At 42.6% G+C, this 22,461-nt stretch overlaps 1 protein-coding gene and 1 non-coding gene across 6 annotated transcripts in view; both read left to right on the top strand.

Annotated features, from left to right (window-relative positions):
- The window catches only part of LOC121447209 (nuclear autoantigen Sp-100-like), a 73,557-nt gene that overhangs the window by 27,197 nt on the left and 23,899 nt on the right, over window positions 1–22,461 (top strand). For 4 of the 5 annotated variants that reach the window (XM_041650338.1, XM_041650337.1, XM_041650334.1 and 1 more), the window contains exons 5-11: window positions 2,414–2,479; window positions 4,182–4,247; window positions 5,869–6,009; window positions 6,403–6,483; window positions 9,942–10,088; window positions 11,156–11,227; window positions 22,310–22,387. In XM_041650338.1, the coding sequence (XP_041506272.1) occupies window positions 2,414–2,479; window positions 4,182–4,247; window positions 5,869–6,009; window positions 6,403–6,483; window positions 9,942–10,088; window positions 11,156–11,227; window positions 22,310–22,387 (651 nt within the window). The remainder of the gene's footprint in view (window positions 1–2,413; window positions 2,480–4,181; window positions 4,248–5,868; window positions 6,010–6,402; window positions 6,484–9,941; window positions 10,089–11,155; window positions 11,228–22,309; window positions 22,388–22,461) is intronic. The other variant, XM_041650335.1, reaches the window with a different exon arrangement.
- Window positions 8,810–8,882, top strand: Trnaf-gaa. The gene has a single exon. It is a non-coding gene; the product is annotated as a tRNA-Phe (tRNA).

Raw genomic sequence — 22,461 nt, 5'->3', positions numbered from 1 at the left:
TGGGAGAAGCAAGGCTGTTTACTTCATGGTGACCTGGAAACAAGGAAGGAGTGGATATGCCTGTGTCCTTCAAGGATACACCTCCAGTGATATAACTTCCTTCAGCTCAGCTCTGCCTATTAAAGGTAAAAGCAACACCCAGTAGTGCCATTCTGAGGGGGAAATCTCTAGAGCATGAGTCATGGAAGGAGGAGGCACTTGAGATCCAAGCTAACCAGCCTCTAGTGGGATGGAGGATACTGGCAGAGCAACCATGGCAGCAGACAGGCAGCCTGATACCCATGATGAAGGAACCTGAACCCAGTGTTAGTAGACAGATTTTAAGAGACTGACTACTCAGAAATAATTGTGATTTAGAAAAGCCTCTGAAGGAGTTGACCAATATGGAACTGTGAAAGGTGAAGCAATGTGGTCCATGGTGACATCAAAGAGGAAATGCTCTATAAGTGTGATGTCCTGTTTTGTCCTGCCCATACATGCACTGGTCTCTGACACCAGATGTGTAATGAGTGAGGTTTCTCACACCAACCAACTCTCTAGACGCCAGCAAGGTGTCTTATGATGTAATTAAATTCAGATAAAATGTTCAGGGCCTCTCTACTTCAGAGGCTGGTTACAAATGCTGGGATGTGACCTGTGCTTCTGCTCAAGTGAACATAGATCAGAGGTTGCCGTAGCCCCTCAGGCTATAGAACTGTTAGCATAGCTCGTGAACCTCAGGGGAATGTTAACTTACAATTCATTAGAAAACTCATACCTCAAAAATAGTCAGCTAGGGTGAGGGGAGGTGGGGAGATGACTCAGGTGTCAAAGTACATACAAGCACAGGGCTTGAGTTTGATCCCCTAAACTCGTGTAGAAAAACAACTCAAGACACAGGGGCAGGAGCTGTAATCCTAGTACCAGGGAGGCAGAGATGGACAGCTCCCTTGAGAACAATGCTCAGAAAAATTGATAAGGTTTAGTCCAGTGAGAGACTCCATCTCTACAAAAGAGGTTGATGCCACCGGAAAAATGACACCCAAGGCCCTAGGTCATCCTCTGTTCTCTGCACACTTACGCACACAAACAATAACCACATGGGAGAGGGACACCCCAAGGAATAGTGGGGAGAGAACACAACACTCTATTGTCTTCCAGGGGCACACCACCCTTCCTGCACTATGGAGTTTGCCAGCCCCAATCCCTCTAAACAGAGTCTCTTAGGATCTTTAATAAAATTTCCATCATATAGGCATGATGAATAAAATCAGTAGCCATGTGATCAAGTCAACTTCTAGGCCTTCTCACCTTGAAGGTCAAGGTTCCCACGCTGTCATGTTTTGTTCCCCTGGCAACCAGCCCTCCAATCCTAAGGGCTTTCCAAACTTTATTTCTATAATGTGCACTGCAGTGTTACTGAGGAAGGCCGGCTATGCTCAAGGGTAGACTGACTCTCTTTTCACCTTAATCACTTGGAACTCACCCAGAATTGGAGGAGCTCTGGCCAGAAACTGGGGATGAAGACCAAAACTACCATTTCTTCTTATGTCACATTGTCACACTTGATGGTAGAAGAGATGGATTCAAACATGAGAAATGTTGTTTGAGAGCAACAATATTGCAGAGAAAGATAGATAAAGGAATACGCACAGCAAGAGAGTGGTAGAGGTGTGGGAAGGGCAATCGGATTCTTTGAGACAGAGAAAGGAAGAGGGAAGGGGATGAATGAGAGCAGAAAGAATAACACAATGGCAGAAGGATCCATGTTGCTAATTTCTTCCTTTGGTTAGCATCAAACACGGGTTTCCCTCTACCCCAGCTGGTATAAAGTATTGGTATCATTCAGATGCCCAGTTTATAGGTGAGGAAGTTAGTCTTGAGAGAGACTGTGTGTGGAGTGTTCACAGGGTCATATGAAAAGCAAGAATCCAGGCACTAAGGAGGCAGAGTCTGTGTTCTTGACTGTGTACTGCTAATCTCGTGGAAAACATGAAACAGAAGTAGGGGAAATAGAGAGGAAAAATACAGGAAGGAATAGCAGACATGGGAGGGAATGGAGACAGGCTGTTCCTGAGTCCTCATGAGAAGCCAGCAGGGACGAGCCATCTGATATATACGGGGAGGCCATTTTGTGAAGAGATGTGGTCCAGAGACTGCTAGAAACTCAGGTAAGGTCACTGGAAAGGAAAGCTCTGGGGACACGTGCAGGCATGCTATAAACATGGATGTGAAGACAGATCACCACCAGGTGCTAGAGTGACCCAGGCAGTGCTTTCTCAGTCAGAGCTGACCCTTACAACCTATTCTCATGACCTGAGTCTGACCTCAAGAATCATGGAGAGTTTCTCAGCTCCAGATGGGCTCTGGATTGATGCTTCATGGGCTTCTTCAGCCTTTGTATCACAACAAACATCTGATTTTTCTTCCTTAGGACCTGGTGACAGCTGCTCTCAAGAAAGCCTGACCTGGTCACCCTCAGGTCCCTCCTCATCTGATGGTCTGTTCTCGTTGACTCTGTTAACATTGCTGTTTCCTCCCATGTGAACTCGTTTGCTTTCTGTTGCTGTGATAAAACCCCATGACCTAAAGCAATGGGGGGGGGGGGTTTTACTTCATCTTACAGTTTATAGTCCACCAGGAAGGGACATCAGGATAGGAACTTGAGGCAGGGACTGAAGTAGAGGTCATGAAGGAACTCTGCTTACTGGCTTGCTCCCATGGCTTGCTCGGCTTGCATTCTTATATCTGAGGACCACCCATACAGGGGTGACACCTTCCAGTGGTGTTATGTCAATCATCAGTCAAGAAAATGTCCCTGCAGATTTATCTACAGGCCAATCCAATGGAGAAATTTGTCTCAACACGATCCTATCTTGTTTCGCTGACAAAACAAAACCAGCACACACACCTCACACGGGTGTTCTTTCCTCATGTTTCTGATGTCCACAACATTTTCTGCATCTGTAGTTTTTCCAAGTTCAGGGTTTAAATATCAGTGTCTTGGTCCTCAGGTTTGACTAGGAAAGTTTTGTCTCCTGAATATGTCACCCGTATTCTTGAATTCACACCTCTCTGTCTGTGGCTTGCTTGACTGACTAGACATGGCCTACATGCCCAGATCCTCTGTCCATTGGGGTTAGAAAGGAATGATGAACATGAACATCAAGGAGGCAGTGAATTTTCCCCTTTGCGTTCAGCTCATACAATCATGACACAACGGGATCTCCCAAATGATACCTCTACTTGATACCAGGGTAACAGGTTGAGAGCCCCTCTCCAGGGAAGATAGACCCACTGGGGGAGAAAGCTTTGATGTATTGATGTAATGATTGTTTGATTGATTGATTTAATTTGATTAAATTTGATTTTCTGAGAGAAGGTTTCTCCCTGTAGCCCTTGGCTGTCCTGGAATTCGTTCTGTAGACAAGGCTGGCTTAGAACTCAGAGATCCACCTGCCTCTACCTTCTTATTACTGGGATTAAAGGTCTACAGTACTATGGCCTGGATGCCTTTGGTATTTTAATTAGACCACTGTCCTTCCTTAATATAATAGAAATTTAAACTATTGCTTATTTAGAATATTCTAAATTCAAGGCATTGATTATAATATTATACTATCATGCTTATAAACAGAACTTATAATTAAATTACAGTTATAAACAACTATCAATATAATAATGATTATGAGTAAGAATATTATAGCCTTTTCTAATATATTAATACAGGTATTCTTACAATTATCTTCTGAATGACTTTAAAATGATAATGTATTATTACATTTTTCAAAAGGTAAAAAGTTCATTTCATGGGATCTAATCTTTTACCCAACTAAGTGTTAAGATTCAATTATGTGTCAAGGTCCTGGCAGATTAGGAATGTCTGGGTTCAAATTCTGCCTCTGTGATCCCAGACAAGTTATCTATCCTCTCTGGGCCCTGGAGTCATCTCCTATAAAAGGGATGTAACAGTGGTCCAGGCTCCAGATGTACGTCAAGTGATGCCATGAAGAGCGTCAATACTCGTGTTTGGTACTTCATCTCTGTTGTATGTCACTTGTTTCTTGTTGTTGTTACTTATTCAGTCATCAGTGTCAATTGTACCTGCTTCCAGAATCTAAGCTTCTCACACTGCATAAATGGGATTTCTTCTCTCAGGATGTCTAACATGGATACTCACTATGAAATCCATTATTCCTCAGGCTGGAGAAGTACCCAGGGAACCCAAACTGAGAATCGCCAATTCTCCATCCCTCAGATTCACAGTGGTATGTATGCAATAGTATTTATTTTTTTATTCCGTGACTCATCTTTGCAAACACCTCTCTGGCACTTTGAAGGGGTACTGTGTAGATTTCAGGTGGGATATGTCATTTAAGAAGAGATTTTTTTTAAATTAACACTTCATTTTAAAATGCTTTCAAAGATTTACTTATTTTTGTTTTATCTCTATGGGTGATACACACACACACACACACACACATATATATGTATATATATATACATATATGTGTATATATGTGTATATATGTATATGTATACATATGTATATATGCCAATATATACATATATATGTATATATATATATGCCATGTATGTCCCTGATGCCCTCAAGAGGCAGCCAGAAGTAAGTGTCAGATTCCCTGAAACTGAATTTACAAACAGTTGTTAGCCATTATGTGGGTCCTGATAACCATACCCAGGTCCTTCACATGAGCAGCAAGTGCTCTTGACCACTGTGACATCTCTTTCCAGGGTTATCTCTGAAATAATTGTTATATATCTTAAAATCTTTCATTCAAAATTTTAATATTTGAGACTATAGCAATATATGAGTCTGTATTGTTTATTGTTCTTCTGCAGGTGCACAGTGTGGGAATAAGAAGCCCTGAGAGGGTGGGATTGTGGTTAGGGATGAGTAGAGGGACCAGATGCAGGGGGAGGAGGGATGCAAGAGAAACAGGTGAATTCTTGGTGAGTCTGTGTGGTCTGGAACAACCCTATCTGGTAATGACATCCAAACAATACCATTGACAGGGATGGATGAAGACACAGAATTATCAACCCACCACCCAGATGGACCACAGGGTGAACAATTAGACACCAATGTATGTGTCCATTAGTCTGACCCAGCCGAGACACTGGCTGTGATGGACACAAATGGGGCTAGGACTGTACTCGCGCCCATGGCTGTAAAAAGCATGGGGTCTAACCACTATGGATTGTGACATAAAATGCACCCAGGTCCACATTGCATGTTAAGTCTTCTATAATTAACTTTTCAATTATTTTCTCTAATTTAACTTTGTGGACAAAGAATTAGATGAAAACCATGAAACGGTACTGTATATTGTATTATTCGTTCACATACCATTGATGTTGGTGGAATAGAGTGGGCAGGACAGACAGAATCCACCACGGGCAAGGGAGGTTTTCTGTAATGGAAGAGAGGACGTCAGCCCTGAATTTGTTTGCTCTGGGACTCTTTCCCTACCCAGACCCTTACCTCCGGCCTCAGGTCCCTGCTTTCTTTCTTGACAAGTTCCCTTTCCAGCCAGCTTCCTGCAGAATTTCTGACAAGAGAGGCATTTGCAAAAGCGTTTAGAGAATAAAGACAGCAAAGCCCAGGCTTCCTCCATCCCTATCTTGGTTCTCAGTTTGGCAGCCGATGCAGCAGCACCACCCTCCATGGCTCCACATCCCTGCTGCAGCCCAACCCTGCTCCAACCCTAATCACCCTGTCATTACCCGCTATGTTCCTTCAGTCCCTCCCCCAGTTCTCCATCCTCTCTGTCTCTCAGTCTTCGAGGCTTAGAGAGACCTCTCTCTTCCTATTGGATCCTAATGTGATGGGCAAATAAAATAGTTACAAAACAAAATCTGTTTCAGTTGTGAGTTTATCTGAAAACGGACTCTCAGAAGACCTCTATGAAGTAGTAGACGTGAAAGAAGATACCACCGGCGACGACATTGATGGACTGCAATGGCCCCAAGCAACCAGACCGCCAGGCCCAGGTTCTGAGCCGGAGGGTAAGATGGACTGAATATGAGCATGAAGGGCCAAGCTCTGGGAGGGAGCAGAGGAAAGCGCTGGTGTCTGATACAAGAAGAAAACTGCTCAGGCACAAAGAAGCAAAGAGAACTCTTGATGCACTGTTGAGACCTGGAGGCGGTTGTTGAAAAAGAAACCCCAGAGGGAAAGAGATGGAAAAGTCTTACTAGGGAAAAGAAAAGTTAAGAAACAAGAGTCAGAGGGGTTGGCTATGGATTCACGAAGTACAAATACCTCCCAGGATGGGGTGGCCACATGTGCAGATGGGGCTAGAAGTAGGAACGAGAGATGAGATCAGGGTGAGGGATGAAGGTGGAAACTGAGAAAGAGCAAGGCTCTGTGGGATCTCACCTGTGGCCTTTCTTCTTCAGATTCCTGTGAACTAAAAGTCCAACTGAGTGACAGAGATGCAGGCCTGGAGCCTCACATCCCATTGCCCTGCAGCAACGAAAGTAACTATTGTTTACCTTCCTGGCTTTGTTTGTCAGGTGGTCTGTATGTGCTTGGCAGAGCTTTGTTTGGTTTGTTTAAAAAATCTTAACCATTTTCAAACTTGACTATTGAAAAAAGTATAATGTATATTTGTGTTTGTGAGTGTAACTCAGTGGTGGAATGCTTGTCTAGCATGTGTGAGGTCGTTGGTCCAGTTCTAGCGCTACACACACACACACACACGCACGCATGCACGCACGCACACACATACACCCACACACAAGCACATCATCTCAGAGGCAGTGTGCTGTTTTACATATGCCCTCTGAAGTGGCTGCGTCAAGGTATGTCTGTTACCTCACATATATTTTCGTGGGAAGAATATTTAAAATGTATGACCTCAGCAATTTCTTGAGAACTCAATATATTGTTAGTCTTACTGTGTTGTATAATGGACATCTTGAACTTATTCTTCCTGACCGAAATTTTATTTCCACCATGGCCTCAGCCCCCCTCCTCCCTCCTACTTTACGCCCTCTGAGTCGGACCCTTTCCCGTGCCACCTAACGTGAAATCGTGTAGCTCTAGCTCTTTCGGGCCTGGCTTGCTTCATGCTGTGTTCTTGCTCATCCATGTTGTCTCCGCTGATGCGGTCTCCTTCATTTTAAGACTGTCTGGGAGTCTCTCCTGTGTGAACACCACATTCCCTCCAGATGCTGGCAGCTGTTCACGCTGACTCCATACGTGGAGCTTGTCCAGCTGTAACAGGTGCAGGCGTCTCGTTAACAGACTGATTTTAATCCCCCGAGTTCTGTGTGCAGTAGAGAGCACTGTCTAATCACATGATGGGTCTGTTTGCAGTTGTTTTTGAGGAAATTCCATACTGTTTTATCCTAATGGCTGTAGGCACTTACACCTCTCTCACACATACAGGGTCTCCATTTCTCTATGACAACACCAACACTTCCTCTTGCTTGTCTTTTTGGTGATGGCCATTCTAACCAGTGTGAGGTGACATCTCATTTGAGTTTTTTGTTCCTTAACCATGGTGCTGGGCACCCTCGTGGTCCCATGGTTATCCATAGTCCATATCCATAGGAACATTGAGGTTGGGTATCCTTTTATAAAGAAAGGGAAAGTTTTTCACTATGGGATATGGATGCTGGCTGAGTTCCTGCATATGGTGTTTAGTTATAATTGAAATTTAAATTCTGACTTTTAGTTTAGCAAGACATCTTATCTGGGTCTTTTTTCATAAACATATGATTTTTAATTATGAATTCAACCTCATTTGTTGTGACTTGTCTTAAGTCAAACTGGATACCTTCTGTCTTCTACCTGGACATTTACAACTTTCTATACATTTGGAAAGCTTTCTGTTATATCTTCAAGGCTCTTCTTTCCCTATTCCTTTACAAAGGAAATAGGTCTAGATTTTGAGGCAAGCCATTGGTCAAGAGCCTAGGACTATATGGGGTGGCAGGCTTGGAGACTCATGTCACAGGTACTGGCTTGGACCTCATAGGGGCCTGCTTAGTACTAAGTTCACTGAGGCAGCACCAGCATTGAGGTCCAAAGTCAAACTTGGTTCTTGGTTTTTCTTTGCTGCCTTTACCTGGAAGGCATCTCTCTCCATGCTGTATTGTCTGGGGTTAGAGACTGTTTAAAGTTGCTCTCTGCCAACCTCAATGCATCTTTTCTTATTTTCTTGCCTGATCTAGGTGCTGGGGTCACCACTCACCTGGTTCCCTTAGGCATTAGGTATTTCCACACATACAGATGTTCAGTCTGATGAGAGGGAGGGCTGGGTTGGGGGACAATTACTGGATTGCTTTCAAACCAGTTTTCTCCGTTTTTACAAGTCTGGGCTACAATGCAACCCTGTCTGAAAGCAAATGACTCAAAACCCAAATAAGAACCAATGCTCCCAGCACTGTTTATCTTAAAAGCCAAATAATTAAAACAGAGCAAATCAGTATGTTTCGTTTTTCCTTTTTTTTTTTTCTGGTTTTTTGAGACAGGGTTTCTCTGTGTAGCCATGGCTGTCCTGGAACTCTCTCTGTAGGCTAAACTGACATTGAACTCAGAGAACAACCTGCCTTTGCCTCCCAACACGCAGGGATTAAAGGTGTGTGCCATTACTGCCCGTATTAGTCAGGATATTTCTATAACAACAAAAATAATAATGCAAAAGACTCTCACAAACACATGTATTACTTAGATGTACACACATACATTCATATATAAATCTGGGAGTATTTGACTTCTTTGGGAAAAAAGATAACATGGTTATAATTTATTTTATGCTGATTACATAAGTAGTAAAAAAAACAAGATCTTGAAACTGCTGAAATAGCTCAGTTGGGAGAGCGTTAGACTGAAGATCTAAAGGTCCCTGGTTCGATCCCGGGTTTCAGCAAGAGTATCTTTTCTGCAGACATACATACAGACAGAATATTGTATACATAATAAATAAATATTAAAAAATATTTTTTAAAAAAAAGAAACTGGAGATGATAGTTAACTTTAGGAATGACATTCGGGCAGTGGCGGTGCACACCTTTAATCCCAGTACTCGGGAGGCAGAGGCAGGCCTATCTCTGTGAGTTCAAGGCCAACCTGGTCTACAAGAGTTAAGTTCCAGGACAGGCTCCAAAGCTACAGAGAAACCCTGTCTCGAAAAAACAACAACAAAAAAGAATGATGTTCAGTACGGTGGAATGAGTGACCCAGAGACCTCTGGGGTGTTGGTCATCTGCTTTTTTTTTTTTAATCTAAGTGATAGTTTCTCTTCGCAATCATTTCAACGCCACTTTTATATATGAATGTTAATCTGCAGTTAAAATTTTATTTTTTTTCTTTATTTATTTTTTGAAAGAGAGTCTTGCTATGTAGCCTAGGTTGCCCTTGAACTTACCATTCCTCCCATCTTAGCATTCAAAGTGCCAGGATCTCAAGTGTGTACAGCCTTGCCTAGTTAATTTTTATTTTTACAATATCAAAATCAACTACCTCTCCAAGGATTCATTGAGTAGAAGGGAAGGGAAGAGCACAGTGGAAGGGAGATTGGGGGGAGAGGGTTAATCATGTATTCGAAAAGATCTTCTAGGGAGTTAAATGAAAATTCTTTGAGTGTATATGTTTATGTTTGTGTGCATACACGTGTATTGGTCTGCATGTGTGCATATGTGTGCTGAGGCCAGAGGTCAGCCTCTGGTTGTGGTGTACTTTGTAGTTATCATGTACTTCTTATTTTTGTCCTGGACCTCGCTGACTAGTCTAGACTGCCTGTCTGGCCAGTGATGCCCTGGGACCCACCTGTCTCCATCTCCAGAGTGCTGGGATTGCAAACGGATGCCACTTTAGGGATCATTTTTACGTGGATCCTGGGAATTGAACTTATGCTCGCACAGCACTTTACGGCCTGAACTGACTCCTCAGTCCCTGAAAATAACTTATTCATTGTAATTTGGACCAGGAGCAGCGATTCCCAGCCATGGGATCCACACTAGCCCCTGTTCTGTGCCTATGAAAAATATAAAGCAAGAAAATTCTTCATTTTTTTTGGATGATGAACATCAGACCCATTCAAGGACCGACCACAATCAGGCCTCTGAGGTAATAGGTAAGGAGGACTGACAGAATTGCTACAGGTTCCCAGGCAAGAGGCTTAGACAAGTCATCAGGGTCCTTTGGGGCAGTGCAGATAGCCAGGCGGAGGCAGGAAGGGAAAGAGGCCCACTAAAGCCAACCTCCACCTTAGCAGAAGGAGGTGGGGAAAATTAAAGGCAGAAATGAGAAATGGAGGCTAATAAATGGTGAGGCCAGGCTTTCCTTTCTAAATTAAGAGAAGGCAGGTGGAGGGAGGGTTGGTAGGAGTTAAGAAGAGAGAAAAAATGTCAGGGAACCAAAATACGTGTAAGAAGACATGGGCAGGGAAGCGTACCAAGGACCAAGAGGTTCATCGCTGGGTACTGATGAAGAACAGGAGGATGAACAGAGCCAAGAAGAAAGCTAAGGAGCAAAGTAGGAGTGAAAAAGAGGTAGGTGAGGGTGTGGGGAAGTGAGAACCAGAATGAGGGTACAGACAAGATGCTTGTCAGTTGCTAGGAAAGACCACCTCTATGACAGTTCGCTCAGTTGTTGGTTCAGCCTTGAACTAATAGCCTTGCAAAGAACAGCGCGCAGCATTGAGTTAACTGCTTGAGTCTTCCTAATCAATGTTCAGACTCTGGTGTTCCCTGCTGTGTGTGCCTGCTGTCACCCCTAAGACGATGTGGCGTATTTGATCACACTGGGTGAAGATGTGTCTCTCTTTTACCTCACCTGCCTCAGGCAACTTTTGATTGGTTTAATAAGAGCTGAATGGCCAATAGCTAGGCAGGAGAGGATAGGCAGGACTTCAGATGGGCACTCAGGGAAGAATCTGAGAGGTGGGGATTTGCCAGCCAGATAGAAAGGAAGTAAAATGTACTGTACTGGGGAGAGGCAATGAGCCATGTGGCAGAGTGTAGATTTATATAAACGGGTTAGTTTAAGTTTTAAGAGCTAGTTGGGAACAAGCCTAAGCTAAGGCCAAGCTTTTATTATTAATAAGAAGTCTCTGTGTCATTATTTGGGAGCTGGAGGTCCAAAGAAAGTTCAACTACACTAAGATGCTTAAGGGGACTTTTCTTTCTTTCCTTCGTGCAGACCTTACCAGAGATAATCCTGATGATGGACCCAGATGCTCGGAGGAATCTACCTCAGTCACCGGCCAGTCAAGTAAGGAAGCCCAGGGAGCAAGATAGGCTGTGGGCATCTGCTTTCAAACTATTGATTTTTGATGGGTTTCGCTCTGAGTCTGTTCTGTATGATGGATCCCTGAGACCTGTTCTGTGCATTGAATTTCACTTGATTCTTTGGCAAATGCAGGAAAATCGTTGCATACAGTCTTGAGGATTAATCTTGTCAATCAATGGATCTACTCGTCCATTGTTAACAAGACAGAAACAGGGGTGTGTGTGTGTGTGTGTGTGTGTGTGTGAGAGAGAGAGAGAGAGAGAGAGAGAGAGAGAGAGAGAGAGAGAGAGAAGACAACCTCAGATGCTCATCCTATCCTCACCTTCCACTTTGTTTGAGACTTAACCTCTTGTTGATTGGCATGTATGCCAGGCTAGCTGGACCACAGTCTTCCACAGATTCTGTCTTGGATACCTGTCCTGCTGTATGAACCCTAGGGTTACCGTTTTCACCCAAGTAAAGAGGATGAAGTTGATAAGTTGATCCTGGGTGAAAAGGTCACTTCATTTCACATTTCTAGGGCCCTGAGATCTTAAAGACTGGCTTTGTCACCCACCATGCCCAAGACTCCATAGTAATCAGAAATGGAAGCAGATGGTGCACATATAACCTCAGAAAGGGCATGAGGTCTAAGAAACAATGACAGAAGAGAATAGCCACCAGGGCAAAGTTGGCCCCAGACCCAGCCCCAGCCCCAGCTCCAGCGTTGGGGACAGTTTCTGGAGCAAGTTTGACCAATAGCTCAGATAAAGGCAAGGTTGGCCTGCTGACAGCATTGTCTCTCTGCCTCCCAAATAAACTGCAGGTCTGTCCTACCCTTCTCACACAGGCTGCAGGGTTACCTAACCCTACCCGTCCTCTCCCTCACAGGCTGGCAGGACTAGCCCTCCCCAGTTACCCTTCAATTTGGCAGGATTGAGCCTTCCTACACACTCATACAGGTTTCTATTTGTGCATATGTGTAGATGCCGGGAGTTAATGTTAAATATCATCTTAGAAGAGAGATAGATCTCTCTGCCTCATTTTGAGACAAAGGTATCACTCTGAACCTGGAACTCACTGATACAGTGAGGGTGGCTGGTGAGTGGACTTCAGGGACCTTCCTGTCTATATCTCCTCAGCTCTGGGATCATAGATGCTCACTGCTGCACCCAGGTTTTTACACAGTACTGGGGATCTGAACTCAGGTCCTTATGCTTTGTGGCAAACACAGACTAGAACTATTCAAGATTTTTCCTTCTGTTGTGCCAGCACCATTTGTTGAAGATGCTTTCTTTCTTCCATTGTATACTTTTAGCCCCTTTATTGAAAATGAGGTGTTCATATGTTTGTGGGTTAAAAACCGGGTCTTCTATACGATTCCATTGGTCGACTTCTCTGTTTTTATGCCAGTACCACGCTGTTTTCATTACTGTAGCTCTGTAATAGAGTTTGAAGTCAGGGATGGTAATGCTTCCAGAAGTTCCTATATTGTATAAGATTGTTTTGGCTATCCTGGGTTTTTTGTTTTTCCATATAAAGTTGATTATTGTCCTCTCAAGATCTGTGAAGAATTTTGATGGGACCTTGATGGGGATTGCATTGAATCTATAAATTGCCTTTGGTAGAATTGTCATTTTTACTATGTTGATCCTCCCAATCCAAGAGCAAGGGAGATCCTTCCATTTTCTGGTATCCTTTTCAATTTCTTTCTTCAAAGACTTAAAGTTCTTGTCAAATAGATCTTTCACTTCCTTGGTCAGAGTTACCCCAAGATATTTTATGCTGTTTGTGGCTATCATGAAAGGTGATGCTTCTCTAATTTCCCTCTCTGCTTCCATATCCTTTGTGGATAAGAGGGCTACTGATTTTTTGGAATTGATCTTGTATCCTGCCACCTTACTAAAGGTGTTTATCAGCTGTAGGAGTTCTTTGGTGGAGTTTTTGGGGTCGCTTATGTACACTATCATATTATCTGCAAATAATGAAAGTTTAACTTCTTCCTTTCCAATTCGAATCCCCTTGATCCCCTTATGGAGCCACCTTAGGGTTGGCAAGAGACTTGAACCTAGAGTGACTCCCAGATGCCCAGGGCGAGGTCCCCAGTTAGTTTCTTGGGCAGCTGAGGATAGGGAACCTGAAATGACCCTATCCTATAGCCATACCGATGAATATCTTGCATATCACCATAGAACCTTCATCTGGCGATGGATGGAGACAGAGACAGAGACCCACACTGGAGCACTGGACTGAGCTACCAAGGTCTCAATGAGGAGCAGAAGGAGGGAGAACATGAGCAAGGAAGTCAGGACCACGAGGGGTGCACCCACCCACTCAGACGGTGGGGCTGATCTATTGGGAGCTCACCAAGGCCAGCTGGACTGTGACTGAAAAAGCATGGGATAAAACCAGACTCTCTGAATATGGCGGACAATGAGGGCTGATGAGAAGCCAAGGACAATGGCATGAGGTTTTGGTCCTACTTCATGTTCTGGCTTTGTGGGAGCCTAGTCAGTTTGGATGCTCACCTTCCTAGACCTGGGTGGACAGGGGAGGACCTTGGACTTTCCACAGGGCAGGGAACCCTGACTGCTCTTGGGACTGGAGAGGGAGGGGGAGAGGAGTGGGGAGAGGGGGAGAGGGGCGGGAGGAGGGGGAGGGAAATGGGAGGCTGGGAAGAGGCGGAAATTTTTTTTCAATAAAAAAAAAAATGTCTTCCTTGCAAAGCCAGTCCAGAAAAGCAAGTACGCCATGAGCAATCCATGTATGACTGACCCCTTTATCCATATCCTCAGCTTGGATCAATAGCTAACATGCTGTGTATTTATTTGTAAAACCTTAAATGAGAATGTAACTTTCTGGCGTCAGTCTTTTTACCTGGCTCATTAAACCCAGCCTCTCAAACAGCACCTGCCGCATAAAAGGTGCTGAGTTCGTTTACTGGTGGATGATTGACAGGGATGAACATAAATAACTTTTTATCTTGCTTGTAAGTTTTAGAAGCTGGTTTTGCATCATATTTGGGTGGTATCATAGCAAGGAAAAAGAAGAGAAATATGTAGGACCTCAATTCATCTTGGGGGCCAGAGGCCAGCTGGTTGAAACCTAACTAAAGTTTTGGAGAGGAATTTGTGCTCTGTCTGATGAAGACATGTGCTCGGCTCCCAAGGCTTCAGAATAACCTATGAGAAGTTCTCATGTGCAAGTGGGTTGCCCCATAATAGTTTGGGCCAATAGGAAATAAACCTGAAGTGTGTTTGATAGGAGAAGCTATTTTAGTTTGGAGTATTTGGTGTTATCATGAGCTGTAACTTCATCAATAGTGTGTATTTAAAAAAAAAAAGAGCGACTATTTTTTTTTCTTGGAAAGTATTTCTATCTTTCAAAGAGAGGCAGGAGGGAAAAAATAACCACACATTATGTATATGAAAATCAGCAGCTGCAATGTGATGAAAATCAAGCAATGGGGGTTTTAATTAAAATATTCTAATTTCAAAAAAAAAGATTTTTCCTTCTTCCTTCAGGAGTACACAGTGGCTCCTCTCCTGAACTGAGTGCCGGGGAGGAATCTCGGGAATACCTAAGACGTGGGTCAGGTGTAGAAGATTAGGACGCCCAGCCTTGGCCCTCAGGATGTCAGCAATCCGATGACTGAAGGCCACTGTGGCTAGACACATTTCATTCTCAGTGTTATGACTGGTATATATCCAGCTATCCTGGGAACCCCTTTTTAATTTTAGAAAGTGTAGGAAGCAGGAAGTGACCATGAACTCATGTTTAACAGGCTGAAACCTATCAACTAAATTTACATACTTATATGTTGCTGATGTGGGAGAAATAAATAGCAAAGTAATGGTATTTTTTACACACACTGACATACCTACTGTTGTGATTTGAATATGAATTGCCCCCAAAGGCTCATATATCTGATTGTTTGGTTATTGCCTACTTGACACAGATTAGGAGGTGTGGCCTTGTTGGAGGAAGTATGTCACTAGGGGGTGAACTTTGGTGTTTCACATGCTCAAGCAAGGCTCAGTATCTCTTTCTGTTGCCTGCTGATCCAAATGAGGAACTCTCAGCTACTTCTCCAGCACCCTGTTTTCCTGCATGCTGCCATTAGTCCATGATGATAATGGACTAAACCTCTGAAACTGTAGGCCAGCTCCAATTAAATGTTTTTCATTGTAAACGTTGCCATCGTCATGGTGTCTCTTAACAGCAATAGAACTTGAGTGAGATACCTAGTAACACAAAGATCCTATATTCCTAGGGTTATTTGTAATTGTGAAAGACTCAAAATACAACTAGCCTAGCATTGTGATTATAGACACAAATAAAAACTCTGACCAACCTTTGTCAAATTTAGCATAGTTTTTGATAGATGTCCTTTACCACCTAGTTAGATTATATTATATTATCTCAATGTATTTTTAGCAAGATCATAACAGCCTTGAACTTAAGGCCGGCTAACTCTTGCTATTCTCGTTACTAGAGGAAAGTAATATATAAATTGTAAGAGTTTTTTAAAAGGTAATACTGAGATCTAGCAACCCATGTGTTTCACAATTAGTGACCATTGTGTATAGCAGGAGAAAGAAAGCCGTGTTTCCATGGTCAGAATCCAAAGAGGTAGTCAGGAGTCCAGAACATTCAGATGAATGTATCAGAACTTATATAACTAAGGATGATGGTCCTGGGTTCATTAGGAAACCAGGCTAAGCAATTCATGAGAAGCAGGTTACTAAACAGCGCTCCTCCACGGCTTCTGCATATCCATTCTCCTGCTCCAGATTCCCTGTTTGACTTTCTGTCTTGACTTCCTTCCATGATGAACAGTGATGTGGAAGTGTAAGCCAAATAACCCATGTGTCTCCAAGTTCCTTTTGGTTATGGCGTTTCATCATAGCAACAGTAACCCTAACAAGACAGAGATGGAAGTAGAAACAAAGTCACCTAGATAATAAAAGATCCAGAATTATGAGCATAGAGAAGCAGACAGAATAAGATACACGCAGGAGATGGTAAAGAGCAGCATGAGAAATGTGAGCCATACAAGCTAGAGAGCATGCTGTGAGACAGGTGTGGGGTGGGGTGGTGTCCACAGCAAAGAGGAGAGGAAAGAAGAAATGAGGGAGGCAAGATGGAGGTGACACAAAGCCATCTGGGGACAAAGGTGTGGCTGACAGCTGCCCCAGAGTTTCAGAGTAAAGATCTATGGTACCATAGTAGCTCCTATGACTCACCCAGATGACAATAAGCATCACCCGGGCATTTCATCCACCCCTGGGGCTTAAGTCACCAGCCACAACCTAGCTGTCTTTAAATACAAGATATGATTTCTGAATTCATTGCCTGGGCATTTTAGCCAAGGCACTGACTTCTTTCCTTGAATGGTTCTCGTGAACTTCCAACTACAAATTCAGCACTTCCAAAGTCAAGCACATCATCTGGGCCCAGCATTGTTTCTTTATCACTATTATTAATTACATCTGTAAGTCAGAGATTCTCACAATCGTCTAGGAGTGACAGATATCCAGTGATATCTGGACAACAAAAGAGAAAAGTGATGTAGACATGTAGAGAGCCACTAATGTTGGAGTAAGGTCTTTGGAGGGGGCGAAATGAAAATTCTTTACAAGTCACAGTTAGAAGTAGAACTAGAAATGATACATGTTCGTGGCACATGTTTCCCAAAGCGTGTCCTGAGAGCCTAGGAATCAAGAATGGAAAGTTACAAGCATCTAACATGGTCAACAAGTCTGCCCTGGGGTCTGAGAATGGAGTTGGCTTAGAAATAACCAACACTGTGGAATGTGACCGTAGTTCACGGAGACCATCAGACTGGCTCATCCACAGAAAGTGAGATAACAGTCATGCAGCTGCAGGGTATTAGGAACCCCAAACCGATGCCTACTCCCTGCTTCACTTGGCTATGAGCAGGTCATATCAAGAACCAGGTCCTGTGATTCGGATCCCGAGACCAAGGTTAAAAGCTGAGAATGATGGCACCCGCCTGTGATCCCAGTGACGGAAAAGCAGGCACAGCAAGTCCCTGGGGCTGCTCACCAGCCAGTCGATGCAGTTGCAGGCTCCAAGTTCAGCTGAGAGACCTTGACGCAGAAAACAAATAACGTTAAAAGTAATGGAGGAAGCCACCGGATACAGGCCTCAGGTGTCGACACGCACACATATGAGCATGTTACACACAGTCTCTCTGTCTCTCTCTCTCTCTCTGTCTCTCTCTCTCTCTCTCTCTCTGTCTCTCTCTCTCTCTCTCTCTCTCTCACACACACACACACACACACACACCAGGTTTTCCAAGCATGATGCAAACTGTCGCACTGCTTGTGACTTTTACACCCAGTGACATACTTACTGTAGTATGTACACACACACACGCACACCAGGTTTCCCAAGCTATGATACAAGCTGTCATAATGCTTGTGACTTTTATCAGAGTTTAAAGTTCTCTGACCTCCTCCTTTGCTTTGTAGATACCACATATGCTGAGAACAACTCTACCTCGGGAAAGCATGGTCAAAAAATAAGTCAACACACATGGAATTTTCTTATCTTCATGTAACAAATGAATTCATTTGATGCTAAATGATTTATTATTTGCTATACCTTTAGTAAGACAAAATGGATGTCTTTTAAAATGACAATTTAATTTTTTCAAAGTATTATATTTTTATAATTTTTATTCTGCTTGTAAATTTTTCTTAAAGACTGGTCTGTACTTTCAAGAACGTATCAATGTGTATATTAACATAGCTTGGAATGACATTATTTGCATAAATTTAATAATCTATAATTTCATTTCCTTGCTTTGAAAGGTAAAAGATCATATCTAGTCAGCAAACACGTTTAATGTCTTTGCATACTCTTTGTTTTAATATAATAATGCTTATTGAACACCTTTTGCTACTGTGCACTGATTTACAGCACAACAGATTCCTTTTCATGCTTGTAGGTAAAGTGTGTTGATCGTGTTCACCCTAAGTTGGGCCGCCTTAAGAAGCTCTGTGTGAGGACACTATCAGTATTCACTGCTTTCATTTTAGTGGAGCGGAAAACTTTCACTCGCTGGTGCTCACATGTTGCCCTTCCCCCCTGGAACATGGTGCTTCTGCACGGCCCCTCTTCCTCACATTGCTGCACAGTGATGGGGACCCCTCCACCGTCACATGGTGTTAAGTCTAGAGCACAGGTATCACTAGGAGCTTTGTCCCAGTTCTTGGTTTTCTGGTGAGTTTGTTAGCAGAATTATTTGTCTTCTAGAAGTCTGAACTTCTATTACTTAAATCTACTGCCAGCCCATGCCCCCTCCATTGGGTCCTAGGTTTCATACTGTAGTTGTAGCCATTTCCACCAGAAGATTAAAAAAAAATTGTTACATGTTTGATCTTCGAGTGTTTGTAAAGAACCTAATCATTGGGCTGGAGAGATGGCTCAGAGGTTAGGAGCATTGCCTGCTCTTCAAAAGGTCCTGAGTTCAATTCCCAGCAACCACATGGTGGCTCACAACCATCTGTAATGGGGTCTGGTGCCCTCTTCTGGCCTTCAGGCATACACACAGACCGAATATTATTACTTTAGTTCCCATGGAATTTGCTTCTTTGTACAAATGTGAAATAATAATCTGGAAACCATCCTGGCATGTAGCACATGCCTTTAATCCCAGTACTCAGGTGGCAGAAGCAAGCGGATCTATATGAGTTCAAGGCCAGCCTGGTCTCCAGATTGATGTCCAGGTCGGCAGGAATAGAGAGAGAAACCCTGTCTCAAAAACCAAAAAAACAACAGCACAAAGAATCTGAAAACCATTCCCTATGCTATTTTTGCAGTAGCTGGAGATGTTGCCTTAGCCCCCCACTCCATCCACCTTTGACGCCTGACAGAGACACAGAAAAGATAGGGGAGCTCAGAGTCTGATGACCTGATGACTTGCTGAGGGCGGATTTTAAAATAAATTCAATACTCGTTCCCCCTGCCCACTTAGTCCATTGGGACCTCTAGAGCTGCATTCATCTTGCAGATTCATTTGAGAAGAATAGAGACTTACACACTGTTTCTATACATTAAAAAGAATACGTTGAATAACTGTGTTTCTATTAATATTTTTCCAGTAACCTGATAACTGGGATGAATTCACATGAGAGAATTTTCATAGGAAATATGAAGTAATTTTGTTACCTGCCTGCGTGAGAGAGAATTGCACTGCCGCTGGTGTAGTTAGAATCTTACAGGTGTTTATATGGGTTAGGGACCTGAGAGTAACTTAATATGTCATGGCCAAAAATTATCAAGAAAGATAAAATCTTCCAGAATTATGGGTCTCTCTGGAAATTAGCTTCATGAGGAGTAGCATTAATTTCTAATTGTAAGACCCTTTCAAACCACTCTTTCAGTGACAAAATCATATTGGTGGACAGAACTAATTGATACATTTATGAGTAAATGAGACCCCATGCTTTACTAAAGAGTAAGACCTAAGCGCTCACTGAGTCTGCTTGAACATTTCGTCAGAGCAGATCTCTACAGACCATTTATGGAGCAGGGTGCTCTCTCCTTCACCATTCATCGGGGACTTTCCCTTCAACTCTCTCTGCAATTACTTCGCTGTAGGAAGACTTGCATTTTAAAATTTTAATCTGTGGAATTACAAGAAAACTCAATTTTATTGACAGAAGTAGAAAAGGGCCTGTAAAGGATATTACCTAAAAGTAATGAAATGGGAGATGATAGATAGGTAGTTAGGTAAGTGGGTAGATAGATACATAGGTAGGGCAGTAGGTGGAGAGAAAGAAAGAAAGAAAGAAAGAAAGAAAGAAAGATAGATAGATAGATATAGGCGGATGATAGATAGATAGATAGATAGATAGATAGATAGATAGATAGATAGATACAGGTGGAAGATAGATAGATAGATGATAGATAGATAGATAGATAGATAGATAGATAGATAGATAGATAGATGGATGGATAGACGGATAGACGGATAGATAGATAAATGATTGATAGATAGAGATAGATAATAAATAAGTTGATTTTTCTATGACAGCCTTTAATCTATGCTGTATAAGCCCAAGATTTCTCACCTTTTTTATATCTTAAGCTAATTAGAAAGCATGAGCAATTCTCTCAATAGTTAAGTGAGAATTCCTTTTTATTGATTTTATTGAACTCTACATTTTTCTCTGCTCCCCTATCTTCCTCTCCCCTCCCCTTCAACCCTCTCCCATGGTCCCCATGCTCATAATTTACTCAGGAAATCTTGTCTTTTTCTACTTTCCATATAGATTAGATCCATGTATGTCTCTCTTAGGGTCCTTATTGTTGTCTAGGTTCTCTGGGATTGTAATTTGTGGGCCGGTTTTCTTTGCTTTATATTTAAAAACCACTTATGAGTGAGTACATATGATAATTGTCTTCTGGGTCTGGGTTACCTCACTCAATATGATGTTTTCTAGATCCATCTATTTGCCTGCAAATTTCAAGATGTCATTATTTTTTTCTGTTGTGTGAATGTACCACATTTTCCTTATCCATTCTTAGGTCGAGAGGCATTTAGGTTGTTTCCAGGTTCTGGCTATGACAAACAATGCTGCTATGAACATAGTTCAGTTTTAAGTAAGAATTCCTATGTTGTTTCTTTGTTCCCTTTCAAACAAGCCTGCTCATGTAGCCCAGGCTGGCCTCGAACTTGTGATCCTCCTTTCACGTGTATCTTCACCTACTCTATCACAGTTCCAAAGAGTAGATCTCATCTTTGTGTGGTCTGTGTGTATTGCCCTTATGGGTTTGCTTTTCAGACTGCTTTAAGAAACCATGGGCTAATCTGAGACTGCGGGGACTGTTTTACACAAAGAGAGACGATGAAGTCCATAAATGAGGACTGGTAAACAGGCATAAAAAGAAGGTTTCTAATTCCTGCAGGAAAAAAAAATGGTTTTAATGGTCGTAGAAGTGGTAATTATCTGATAAGCAGAATTAATGCTTATCAGCATAAGAGTTGTATTTCCTAAAACATGTCAGGCTGGGTGTGACGGGGCATACACACTGTCTTAGTCGGGGTTTCTGTTCTGTGAAGACACCATGGCCACAGCAACTCTTACAAAGGAAAACATTTCATTGTGTGACTTACATTTCAGAGGTTTAGTTCACTATGATCATGGTGGGACATGGTGGTATGCAGGCAGACATGGTGCTGGAGAAGGAGCTGAGATTCCTACATATTGACCCACAAGCAACAATAAGTGATCTGAACTAGGTGTAGCTTGAACATAGGAGACCTCAAAGCGCACAAGCTTTTGGAGATATTTAAAATCCAAACCATAGAGTCTCACATCAATGCCTTGCACTCAGCAAGCACTAAAGTGTTAATTCTCATTATTATTATTATTTTCACAGTGTCCCTTGGGATACAAACAAAACTGCCTAAAGATATTTCTGTGTTAATGCGAGAGTAAATTAAGTGAATCAAGGTCAAGGCCACGAAAATGGCATCAGGGTAAACCCAGGTGCCCTAGTTAGGGTGACTGTGGCTGAGATGAATCACTAAGGCCAAAGCAACTTGGAGAGGAAAGATTTATTACACTCACACTTCCAGATCACAGCTCATCAAAAGCAGTGAGGGCAGGAACCTGGAGGTAGGAGGTGAAGCGAGGCCGTGGAGGGTACTGTTTACTGCCTTGTTCATCATAGCTTGATTTGTCTGCTTTCTTATAGAACCCGGGGTCACCAGCCCAGGGATGTCACCACCCATAATGGGCTGGGCCCTCCCCATCAATCACTAATTAAGAAAATGCCCTGCAGGCTTGTGTGTGGCCTGATCTTAGGAAGGCATTTCCTCAACTGAGGCACTCTCCTCTCTGATGATTCTAGCTTTTGTCAAATTGACATAATGCCAGAACAGCAGGTTAAATAACAAAGACTTGGTAATTACAAACCTATGGGCTATATATTTCTTACTATGTAAAACACTTTTTACAAGTTATGTGGGAAGTCTGAAAAGCACTACTACATATGCTGCAACCTTTTAGAAGTATCTGGTTTCGTTTTTGTTTTCTATTTTCTCAGGGGAAAAGACAGACAGAATTGGAAAATACATAATTCGATACTTCAAAATGCCAATGGACACAAGCTGGAAAAAAAAAGGTTAAAAACAAAACATTTTCAATAGTAAATTTTTATTCTTTTTATTACATACTTCCAGTAACAAATCTCCTTCT

Source organism: Microtus oregoni, unplaced genomic scaffold (assembly GCF_018167655.1).
Source record: "Microtus oregoni isolate MIOR12 unplaced genomic scaffold, Mior012 000004F_ref0000308, whole genome shotgun sequence".
NCBI lineage: Eukaryota > Metazoa > Chordata > Mammalia > Rodentia > Cricetidae > Microtus > Microtus oregoni.
The sequence above is the reverse complement of the archived record's forward strand: the minus strand, read 5'-3'. Positions and strand labels throughout refer to the sequence as shown.